Consider the following 12,211-nt stretch of genomic DNA (forward strand, 5'->3'; position numbering starts at 1 on the left):
AAATGTTGCTGCAGCAGCTCTGGGATTTTTATAAACATAACTTCCTCTCTACGACTCTTTTCTTACTCACAAATGAGTCTTGCAGAAGACTAATTTTTCTTACGGAAAATGATTCTTATAGAAAAGTGAATGGGAGAATGTTTGCAATGCAGAAAATGTAGCACCGGGTCCACTAGACTCCTTAGTGGTCATTCCATAGATGTTGTTCACTGTCACGATTCCAAAGAGGATAAATGATAAGAGCCAACTACTACTAAGTTGTTGATGCTGATGATGTTGATAACGAAATACCGAGTCATGCATGAAAAGTACTGTTCAGTGCTGTATATGACTGCTGTCAGATTTTCAGCATTTATACAAGTCAGGTGGACTGTCGAGTGATATTTTTGCATCCTTTTGCTGACTCTGATAGTTGAATGTTTACCCAGTAAGTTAACAAACGCTCTGATCGCTGGAAAATCTTGTAGATTTTGAAACTACAGAATATTGTTGAGCATTTGTTATAAGGTGGTCATAACAGGTGGCGGTGACTAGTGTTCAGGAATTAAGCTAATCTCTCAGGATCAATATTTTTTTCAGGACAGAAACCATGGCTCTTCTCAAACATGTAGCTTTTTATTTTTAATAATAAACCTAGAAAACGGACTGATTTCTAGCTTTAATGCTACAAAAACTTTGAAAATGGTGCAATTAAATGGTATTTAGTGCTTTAGTTGAACTAAGAGGCAGAATAATTAAAATCCCAGTAAAGTATCTGGCTGTAGGCACTTAAAGAGAAATTCTGTCAGATGGTCAGGGCAGGAACGGTAAATTAGTTTAATTATCCTTCAGATTATTTTAAATAGCAGGCCAATAAAGCCCTCGCAACCCATTTCTACCCCGAGCTTCAAATGTGGTCGACAGAAAGAGCTCTTTCTGGGGGAAAGATCTTCTTATTACAGAGATGCACACCTGACACATTTATCTTGTGTGAGAGCATTTCATGCTTCTCACTTTGCAATTATGAGTGCACTCATGGCTGCAGACACTCTCATTCCTCAGTGCAGCAGCTCGCGTGCCTTAAGGCCCTGTTGAGCCACCTGGAGAGCTCCTCGGAGTTGTCATACGAGTCCCCTCATCCATCTTGAACCAGCGCAACATTGCTTTAGAGAATTGGTAAAGACTTGGCGAATCTTTCCCTTTAAAACCCCCACACACCACACCCACCCTCACTGCGTCAGACCTCTCAACTTATCTAGAAATTGCATATTTGGATTTCACCAATGATGAGAATTCGTAATAAGGTTCCCCCCAAAACTGCAGATTTTTACAGACTCTCATGTCAGCAAACAGGAGAAAAAGCACAGAACATTCTTATGCTGTCTTTTATCTGAGAAACGAGTATGATTCTAAGGCTGTGGTTACATGCTGTACAGCTGACCTTTGGTTTGTTTAAAAGGTTTTTCTTGATGAGCTTCTCTTCCGAGGGCTTTCCCCTAATGAGGATTGTGATGGGAAAGTGAGAGGGCCTATGGGTGTGAATGGTGCCTTGGACAGGAGCTGTTTTTTGTGCGTTATCGTGCAAAAATGATGAGCAACACATGCTTGTCTTTGAAAGCAAGAGTGACTTTTGAGTTCAACAACACTTCGGTGTCCCATTAATATATTTGTGCAAGCTTTTGTTTGTGTACAAGCAAGCTAGCATTTACTGTTTAAACGCGAGTGTTTGTAACAGACAGTCTGGTGTGTATGCATGTGAGAGTATTCACACTTCAGTGTGTGTAATGTGTGCAGATTTCTGGCAAAGATGGCGTTAGTGCCCGCCTACGTATGTATTCAAGCTTCTAATATTATATCATATGAGGAAGAGTAAGCTTCTACATAAGCGTGTGTTTATACAAGCATTTTGTGTGTGTTTGTGCATGCTGCTAAGTCTGTCTTCTAAAACGGCTTAGGCAGTAGGATGGGGAACATGGGAGAGAGTGTAATGTTTCCTCCAAAATCCCTGGAATCTCTGTCTTTCGGAGGCAGGAGGTCACGTTGTTCACTGCTTTGCCGGGAGAGAGAGAAGGACTGATGAAGGAGGTGAGAAGGATGGAGGGTGAGGGAGAAAAGGCGTTAAGAGGGAAACAGACAACAAACACTTCCTGGCCCTGGGCTTCTGGGACAAATTACACCACAGAGGGGATGTCAGTTATACTGCGTTGCTCTAAGACACACATGTGTGCATGCACACACACACAAATGTCCTCATTGTCATTAACGCAAGCTGATAGGCCAGTGATAGCTTACAGATCATACACAAACAAGCATCAACATACGCACTTCCATAAAATGTTACCTCCAGGTTTAAACACAAACATGGATACACACAAACACACACCTAGCCTGACAGGGTGTGTTATTGAGTAATACCCTTAAGGCCCAAAACATATCAAAAGTCTCAGGGAGAGCACTGAAGGAATCAGATAATAGAATTTCCCGTGAATGTCCAATAGCACATATCCCTCTGAACTGACTTTGTTGCTATGGAGATAGTCCAGTAAGGGTCCTGGCTGCTGTTTGTGTTTTTCATGTGCTTTACAGCATTTCTGTGCAGGATTAAATGAAGTCTTTTTTTTTTAAAGAATTTTGGCTTTATTGGTCTGCATATATAAAGAGGCAGAGACTGTGAAAGACCAGAGAAAACAAAGTGAGGAGTTGTCAGAGGTTATAATTCAAGGTAATGGATTCTCCTATGTAACTACTTCTTTTCTGCATGTTTAAAATTGTTACTAGAAAGATTTTGCCCAAATGATTAAATCCTATTACACGAGGTGGGATTTTTAGTAGTGGGTATTGTCAGGGTCAGAAACTTTCTTTTGGACTGTTGCATAGCCAGCGTGAGCACATAACAGACTTCCTTCACTGCCTACACCATCATGACTCCCAAAGACGAGGAAAAATCCAAGGTATCAATGCCAGTAGTCAAGACAGCAAAGGACCCAGTGTGCAGGCAATCAGATTGTGGAAAAAACTTGGTGTGGTAAGAGTAAAAATGATACAAGCCATCTAAATGCAGAGAGCCAGCTGGAGAAAATTAAAACGGGGAACGCTTAACAACAAAAGTTAGTAATGACAGCCTGACATAAGACTGAAGGAAAAACACATGTGCACAAAAACTCACTCAGACACTAATGAAGATGGGAAAACAAAAGGAGGGAAGTAAAAACACAGAAGGTGTCTTAAGGAGCTAATCTTCAGAATAAAGCCGAGTAAAGCAGACACACAGAGGGAACACAGGAGTCCCATAAAATGAGCAAAACCTTCAAAAACACAAAAGGAAGCAAAAAAAAAAACAAACAAAAAAAATCACCCAAAACAAAGGGAGTCTAGGACAAATCTTTACAAGAATCATGACAGGCAGAAAAAGGCAAAATGAATGGAAGACTTTTTAATCAAAATATTTCTTCTCCTGAAATGACATCTTCTGTATAACCCTGTCATGTCTCAATAGTCACAAAAATAAATTTCAGTGGAAACAAGGACACCAAAATCTGCTGTTTGTCATCTAAAAGTGGACCATTTAAGGCAGGTTTTAGTGAAAACTAAAGGTGTTTGTTGGCGTTTTTATTATCGCAGTAGAGGCAGTAAAAGTTTTTTTTTTTTTTTTTTAAAGTGACAGCCTGAAACAGTGCAGAGAAAGTGGTGACTGAATATCAGACAGGAGCCTAATAAACATCTGCACGTATGTAGGAACCGAGTGTTTGCTGTGCCGTTTTAGAGGGCAGCTTTCAGGCGGCGCTGGCGAGGTCAGCACACAGGTGCAGGAACACAAGCGCACACACACTCCAGCTTAGAGCAAAGCCAATTTCCCAGTCACAGTGGGGCTCCTTGGCTTTTAAACCCTCTTCAAAGTCAGTCTAAAATGGTCTATATCAAGGCAGCATTAGCTTCGTGTAACGCTGTTACAGTAGTAAGACTTTGCTGTGGTTTTAAGAAACTGTTCCTGAGGTGCAGCTCATTATCACAAAAGAAACATTACAGCAACTTGGGTGTTTACAGAGGTTTGAGGGCAGTAGGACCATGAGGGTGGAAATCTGGCTAAGATGTCCTCAATCTGGCACTATAGCTAAGCTCTAATTCCTGACTGACGGATTTTGAGTTATGTTATTAGTGTTTCCATGACATCACATTATCATTAACTAGAATTGTGGGCAAAGACTATTAAATACGTATTAGATGAGTTTGCATGCTAAGCTGCATAAAATACAGATAATTGTGGAAACAGAAGGGTGGCACACTGTTAGTGCTCATCACTGTCACCCCTTCCTACCACTGTCCAGGTGCCAGTAGTTGTCTGTCTCTCCATGTTATCCCTGTGAAAGAGTGGCAACCTGTCCATCACTTGTCCCCGCCTTTCACCCAGTGTCAGCTGGGAAGGCTCCAGCCTCAGTGTGACCCTGGTTGGATAAGTGGTCAACACAATGGATGATGGAAGCAGACTATCATGTTGAGGTGCTCATATATATGTGTACAACACAACACAAAGTATATGGATATATTTCATTATACATATAATGTTTTATTAAAAATATTATGTGTATTATACATTTGTCACACTGTGTGAAAGTGTACATTATGTCCGGGGAACTCCCAGCTGTTCAAATGTGTTGTGAACAGTGTTGTTGGAGCACAAAACAACGCAGCAGCCACATGTTTATTTTCTTGCTCCAGCACCTCTCATCCACTAGTGGGTAAAGGTAAAGACAAATGCTGAATAATTAAATTCCAGAAGCAGAAACATACAAGGTAAATAAATTTTAAAAAAAACCCAACAACAGTCAATATAGAGCTTACTCTGTTTAATTTAAGGATCAAAAATATGACAATATACCATACAAGATTTTGATTTAATTATTAATTCTTGTGTAGAAGTTAAAAATACAGTATTTGAGGAAATGTTCTCTTTCTGGTGGTGGGTCTTTTCATCATTTGCATGGTTCTACAAAAAGGAAACTAATTAACAGCTCTAACACCTAATACAAATAAATAAAGAAATAAGGTGGAGTCCATTTAATTGAAATGAAAATATGTCTGAAAAGCCTTTATGTATCTGAAACAAATTAAAAAATCATATCCGTAAAAACAGCATTTTAATTATGTTTGAAGCCTTCTGATTAAATACTTACTATCTATTTGAATTAGAAATATACTTGGCCATATTTGCCTACTAGCGAGTTTAAGCCCTATCTATAAGAATGAAGCCCTATCTGTGAGAATGAAATTATACAGTAGTGTATGCATATATACATGCACTACTGTACATTTTAATTATACATATATGTGCAGGTTTTAGGTTTTACTGTCAAAGATGACTTGATGGTTTTGGGAACTACCTGGGCTCTGCCTGGGAAGTACCCACTTTCAAAGCTGTTTGTTCAAGCATTTGTTTAACTTGGACCACTATTAGGAAGTCTAAAGTGATGCAACAGCAAGTCGGTAATTTATCATCAGCTCTTGCTGTGGTCTTTTATTTTCCTGCAATCCTGTTTCAGCCTCTTTTCTGTCTACGTGGCTTTTGTTCTGTGGTGGATGCAAAGTAGAAATTTAAGAGGACCTGCTAACAAAAGATTTTTCAAATTTTCTTTGACAATTTAAAAACATGCTGTATTCCCTCTCTCCCCATATGGAAAAGAAATAGTAAAAACATATATGATTTACTCATGAAAGTGGCCACTTTCATGAGTAAATCATATATAAATCATAAGGCTTACATGATTTACTTATGAAAGTGGCCACTTTCTCATTACTTTCATATATTTTTTTAGTAAGTATACAAAACATACAAGTTTCATTATATAATTTTTCAAGGGATCTTATATGTGTTTTCACTCTTGTATGCTTTTCATACAAGTTTCATACAAGACAGATAAAAACTTTATAAGATTTATATATATCTTTTCCATATGGGTCGTATAGAGGCTAGAGACATTTTCTAGGCTAATATTTACCAGTGTTTACTTTCTTTTTCTTAATGCCAGTTGCTGCGTTCATGTGTTGAACTAGTGAATAAACACTGCTGAACCAATTATAGTTCTTAAGCAGGAAAAACACTTACTCTGTAGCAGGAGATTAGAAAATATCCTTAAAAAAGCCCTCTAACTCCTGCAATGTCTACTTGCAGGAGAAATAGTGCATACTACCCAGGACAATTACTAGAACCATGAAAAAAATTCAGGAGTCCAAAAGCACCTAATGACACTGTTGCTGATGGCTGCCATAGGCCCATCTTGACTCTTCCATCTGAGGGCAAATAACTACTGTAACCAGCCACACAATAAAATAATGGTAATATAGTTCTGCTTTAGCTTAAATATATTTAAATTTTATCTGATTAATTTCAAGAAGGGTTGATGAAAGTGAACGGTATATTCTAATTTTCTGAATTCGTAGAAAATGCCTTGGAGGAACCAGTCTAACCCACCGATTATGACATGGCGTCTCTAAACTTAAACGTGGAAAAATATGCAGATTGGTGTGACTGCCAGCACTGGATGTTGATGTTTTGAATGAAGTATAATTTTCAAGGATTCAAGAAAGAACCTTGAATTTAATGATTAATTAATAAAAGCATCAAGGACAGGAGCTTCTTAACTAGAGCTACTGGTGTGTCTTTCAGCTTTGGGATGCCTAGTATGTTCATATTTGCTTTAAATCAAAATCTGGGCCTCAGTCACAAAAGGGAACGATGATGTATCTGATCCCACAGGTCATCATAGATTTTAGCACCCCATTTATATAATATACTACAATAATGTCTAGATTTAATAACTTCTCAAACTGTTTTATACTTTTTATTTTGTTTGTTGTTCAGCTATAACCAATGTCTAACACAACACTTTAGTTTATGCTGTTGTATGTCAAATATGTCTCCAAAATAAAATAAAGACCATAAAATAACTCTGCACAGCTTCTGCAGCTGAATTCCAGTTTTACTGCCAGATCACTGCATACATAAATATATCTCTGCATCTCGGAGATTTTCTCTCCTCACAAATGTCTGGCTGCCCTGGAGCAGACTCGGTTTTGCTACCTTCACGGGCTTAACCTCAGTGCTGACCTTCTGGATTTAGAGCCGTAAACATATTCCTCGCGGACCTGTCACTTTTCTGTTACCATTTTAGAAAACACGAGACACTTAGTGCTCCAAACACACAGTGGAGAGGGGAATATCTAAAGCAATTATCTCAGCCATACTTCAACACGCTGGTTTAAAGTTGTTGAAACAAGAATGGCCCTCTCGATTTTAAAGAATGGAAGAGAGGTATTGTGAAAGCCTCAGATTCGTTTCTGTTTATTCTAACTGTCATTTTCTGGCAGCATGAATGAGGTAAAGAAGAAACTGTCTGAGTGGATTTCTTTTTCTTAAATTACAGTCATTTTGTTCTAGCAAGGATCTTCTGGATCTGCTGGACCTAACACTGTCTGTGCTACGAGGACAGAATTCTAAATGACATTAAGATAATAAGATAATGTTTAATATTTCAGTGGTTTATTTAATGACTTTTAAATAGGTGCATTTTTCCTGAATCCATAGAGTCCTGATCATAGGTTGTGCACTATGAATGGATATGCATTAATTAGACAGCCTGCTGTATAAAGGTGTGTGCAGTATTCTCACAGGCATCTATGCTTGTCCCAACAAAGTGAGGACTCAGAAGCAATGCCAGCCTTTCTGGTGTAAATAACAGTGGCAGTTTTATTTTTAAAGATATTTTTCTCACTTGTTCCTCTCCCCCTCCAGCCCTCTCTCTGTGTCATCCCGTTTCTGGGTTTCCCTCTCCAAGTTGGTGATACATTGATATATCTTGGCAGTGGGTGTGGGGGCTTTTACTGCCTCAGTCTTATGCCCCGTGGTGCCTCGTCATATCTCATGGAAGTTGTGTTTTCCTCTTCATTCGTCTCCCTCTGCCTCCCACCCAGCCTGCGAGGCTCTTTCTTCCTCTCCTTTCTCGCGCCTCGTGAAAGACCTTGCCTTTAATTAGAATTTACTGTCAGCGCAATACCCCTCTGACTCGCTTTACTTCACCTCTGACCCTCTTGTGTTCACAATCTGCTTTTCACATTCCTCCCTAATTGTGTCCCTGCATAACTAAATCAGCTGTTTCACTCTGCCCAGTTTCTTTATGTCATGTTTTTCTTCCACTGTCCTCCATTCATCCTGTCTATCTCATAAACATCCTGCTTCCCCTGTCTCTTTTCTCTCCCTCTTGTACTATCAAGGCCTTAAAAATACCTGTGCTGACCCAGCTTTCTGCTCCCCACCCCCAACCTCTTCCTGATTTCACCCTTTCTCACATTCTCCCCATCCCTTCTTGCAAGTCCTGTCAGTGTCTCATGGTGTTCTTGCCAAACTTGTCGCCAAGTTGCTGGATGAGCAGAGCCAGCTCGCCTGCGGCCTGGGACTTCTCCTCCAGGAGTTCATAGCGGAGGCTGGAAATGTCTTGCTTGATCTCCTTCAGCTCGCCTACAACACAGTCACACACGGACACAGGTACAAAAGAAGAGCTGAGGTATGGCACAGGAATTAGGGCACATTAGTACGAATGATCAAAGACATGCATGCAGGTAGGCAGTAACCTACAGGATCACACAAAAACTGTTGATCCATGTGAGCAATGACATCATTTTACACTGAAGTACACACAGTGCAGTCTCAAACGCAGTAACGCATAACTCTTGTCCCTCCCAGTCCATTTAGAAAATTTAAAAACCTTTTCAAAGCTTCAGTTTCATCTAAAAAGTTATTAGGCTCGTTTTTCTTTCTTCAGTAAACACACAATACTCCACGGTGACAAAGCCATTTTTCAATTTAATAAAACTAAGAGGTGAATATTGAATTTTGAATTTTTCTTTGGGCTTCAAATGTTGCTGCAACTAAAACGGAGACAGTTGCGCCTAATTCACCTGAAATAATTAGTACATAAGGTCTCACAGTTAATGGTGTGTATGAAAGTGAAAGCCAACCCACTATGTTCACAGAACTGTCTGCACAATCATCACAAAAGCCTGTCTAAAGTAACAATTGGGGGAGGATCCAAGAAATTTTCTGCAGCATTCAAAGCGTTCATTGTTCTCTAATGGAGAAAAGTTGAAACGTATGAACAGTCTCTTTAGATCCGGCCACATAGCCAAACAGAGTAATCAGAGATGAAAGGGCCCCGATGCAACACGTAACCAGAAATCAGGTGATCACTATTAATGAGTTCCAGAGCTCCTTTGTAAAGATGGGATAACTTTACAAGACAAATTCAATGCAGCAGCCACCAATTAGGCTTTTGTTGTAGATTGGTCAGACAGAAGCCATTCCTCACTAAAAGGCACATAGCAGCCCGCAGGAGTTTGCCAAAAGGCACCTGGATGTATTTCGGACCATGCAAAGCAAACTCCTCTGGTCTAATGACAGGATGATTAAACTACTGGCTGAAATTCCCAGTGGAGTGTGTATAGGAAACCAGGCACTGAGTGTTCCCTCATTAATACCATCCCTACAGCCAAACATGATGGGGGAGCATCATACTGTGGGGATGCTTTACTTCAACAAAGACTTAGGAGTACAGAGACACCTGAAAGTGGCTCCCCCATCCAACCTTGTTGGAAATTTTCCAAAATAATGGTATGCCAACCTTGTGCAAACCTCTCCACACTCCGAATACTTATGTTAAAAGCATATTTTAGCCTTTTATTTTTTAATTTATACACACACACAATGCACAAGCATTTTTACTCTGTCTTTTTAAAGTGTTACAACTCCATTTATATTTTTTAAATGAACTGAATCTATTAAGACATTTTTATACATACCAATATGCAGAAAAGTTGAAAGCGTCTGCAAACTTTCCGAACACAGTGTTCCTTAAGCACATAATGACACAATGAAAGTGGGCTTTAATGAAGAGGGAATTTTTACCTTCATTAACTTCATCACTCTCTCTGTCCACTTGAGCCTTAAGCACATAACGCTTAATCAGGCGCTTCATGATGTTCTATGAGAAAGAGAAGAAAAAGAAGATTAGACAAAGAGGATGTGTCAAGGGGATGTGACGACGGATGCTATATTTACCCAGTAAACTTCTCTGATTGCATATTTCAAAACCCATCCACGCTTGTGTGTAAACATAAGCACAAAGCGGTGAGGACAGTGAGTGAGTACTGTGCCTTTGAGATAGTAAGTGAGACACTGAGAATAAATCTGTGGCCAACAGGGAGCTGCTGCAACTGTTTCCAAGCTTCAAGCTGTCAATTTCTGCATGTAGGGACTGTGAACATGGGTCAGTACTGGTCACCCCACATGTAGCATACATGCACACCACACCAACTGACATATCACTTTTGTGTGTGGGTGTGTGTAGTGTTGTCTAGTAAAAACACACAAAATAGGAGGCTTAAGACAAAAGTGGAGTCAGCCTATCAAGGAAGCTAGATTTCCCTCAGGGGAGAAGTGAAGAACAGACTAAGGTGGAAAGCATCTTTGAGCTCATTTACTGAGTGCCTACCTTCGATCTCTTTCAAACAGCTCATTAGAGGAATTTTCAGCCTTACCCTGTTGCTCTCTCTTCTCTTTTTACCTCTTCCTTTCAGTCAGTGCCCTTCCATTGAAACTTGAGAGATTTCTTCCTCTCCACCATCTCTACCTTATCTGTGTGTCTCCCTCACACCTTCTTTCTTCTTTGTCAGAATTTCCTCATTGCTTCCCTCTCCTTTCTCCTTCACTGTCATCACCCTGCAGCAAACCTCGCTCTCGCTATAGTTCTACACCCATCTAATACTATTCTCTTACATATTCCTTATGCTGTCTCTTTGTCTCCCATTTGATTCCTTTCTTGCCTCCATCAAATTTTTAAATATTGTCTCCTTATCACTCCACACATCCTGTGCTCTCTGTATCCAGTTCGGTCTCCATCTTACCTGGTATCTGGTGGGGTGCTTTCTAGCTTTTCTCTGGGTGAACTCTTCTCCAGGCCGTGGATAAGACTTGAAGCGTTCATCCTACAAGAGCAAGAAACAGATAGAAGTCGTCGAGTGTTAATGTCATATTTCAGGTTCTATGGATCATGCCAGACGGAAGCATTTGAAAAGGGTGTTAACGGAGGCATCATAGTGGCAAGACGGCAATAAAAGAAAGGCTAGGGCTTAGTGTTTATTAATATCTGCGGTTGAGATGTTTTAAAAGAGAAGGCAAAGAGAGTTGACTGCATACCCTTGCCAGAAAGAATCTTTATTAACTCACTCCTAAGTGCCTTTCATGTCTACGACCTTGCTTTGTAGCATGTGTGTCACTTCAACACTGCAGTGTAAAAAGAAATAAAGGGTATAAACTGAAGTGCGAACACATGCAACAAGGTGGTCTACAGTAAAAGCAGGAAACATCAAAAAGACCAAATGCTCAAAAGGAGACTAAGTTTAGCAATAAACAGATGAATAATAATCCTAGAACCGATCCTATCCTATCCTAGAACTTCCGACAAGGCTTTAAGTTATGAAGCATCCGAGTGGATTCCAATAATCTTTTTTCTCCAAGAACAGATGAAATGTTTAACTGTAAAAAGACAACCCAAATTGTCTGATTAAAAATAAGACCATGCAAATAACTACTTTAACTTAATAAAAATGGGTTTCCTTTAAAATGAAACCAGAAGAACCCCTTAGCTAATGTTCGTTATGAGAGAGCATTTATCTTTTATAAATGAAAAGCTTGATACTTCAGTTGTCAGTTTGAGCTCTCAGTGACTTTATGTTTTTTTTTTGCAGGGAAGTTCATCTTGTGAACTGGAGGAACAGCACATACAGCATTTTTGTGCGCTATTGTGAGGCAAATAAATATCTTTTTAATCTATTTTTTATCATTTCTTTATTGTACCATACACCCGGACATCTACTATTGTTTCAGACTTGGTGAGTGTGAGAAACACATATTTTATGCAGAGGTTTTCCAAAGGCCAACTGACTGAGCTGAAATCTCTTTGGTGTGTTTTCTGTGATCTAGTCCCTATGCACTAACCTGCTTTGTGGGTTTTTGCTGCCTCCAGCTACCTCATATTGAAATTAATTATCCCTACTGCTGTGAAAGGCAGTTAACCAAAGAGCACAAGAACGAACATGAACACCACCACAAAACAAACACTTACCGAATGAACATAAGTACACACAATTCATGAGCATATGCTTTTTGCATCTAAAGTGATTAGCT

General features: G+C 39.6%; 1 protein-coding gene across 1 annotated transcript in view; it reads right to left on the reverse strand.

The window, feature by feature from the left end:
• Positions 1-6,931: 6,931 nt before the first annotated feature.
• Positions 6,932-12,211, reverse strand: part of trpc7b (transient receptor potential cation channel, subfamily C, member 7b) — a 55,322-nt gene continuing 50,042 nt past the window's right edge. The window contains exons 10-12 of the mRNA XM_006781406.3: positions 10,930-11,010; positions 9,932-10,007; positions 6,932-8,488 (exon numbers count right to left, since the gene is read on the reverse strand). Of these exons, the coding sequence (XP_006781469.2) occupies positions 8,349-8,488; positions 9,932-10,007; positions 10,930-11,010 (297 nt within the window). The 3' untranslated portion in view covers positions 6,932-8,348. The remainder of the gene's footprint in view (positions 8,489-9,931; positions 10,008-10,929; positions 11,011-12,211) is intronic.

The sequence above is a fragment of the Neolamprologus brichardi genome, chromosome 2, assembly GCF_056152115.1.
Source record: "Neolamprologus brichardi isolate AB-2024 chromosome 2, ASM5615211v1, whole genome shotgun sequence".
In the NCBI taxonomy this organism is placed as follows: domain Eukaryota; kingdom Metazoa; phylum Chordata; class Actinopteri; order Cichliformes; family Cichlidae; genus Neolamprologus; species Neolamprologus brichardi.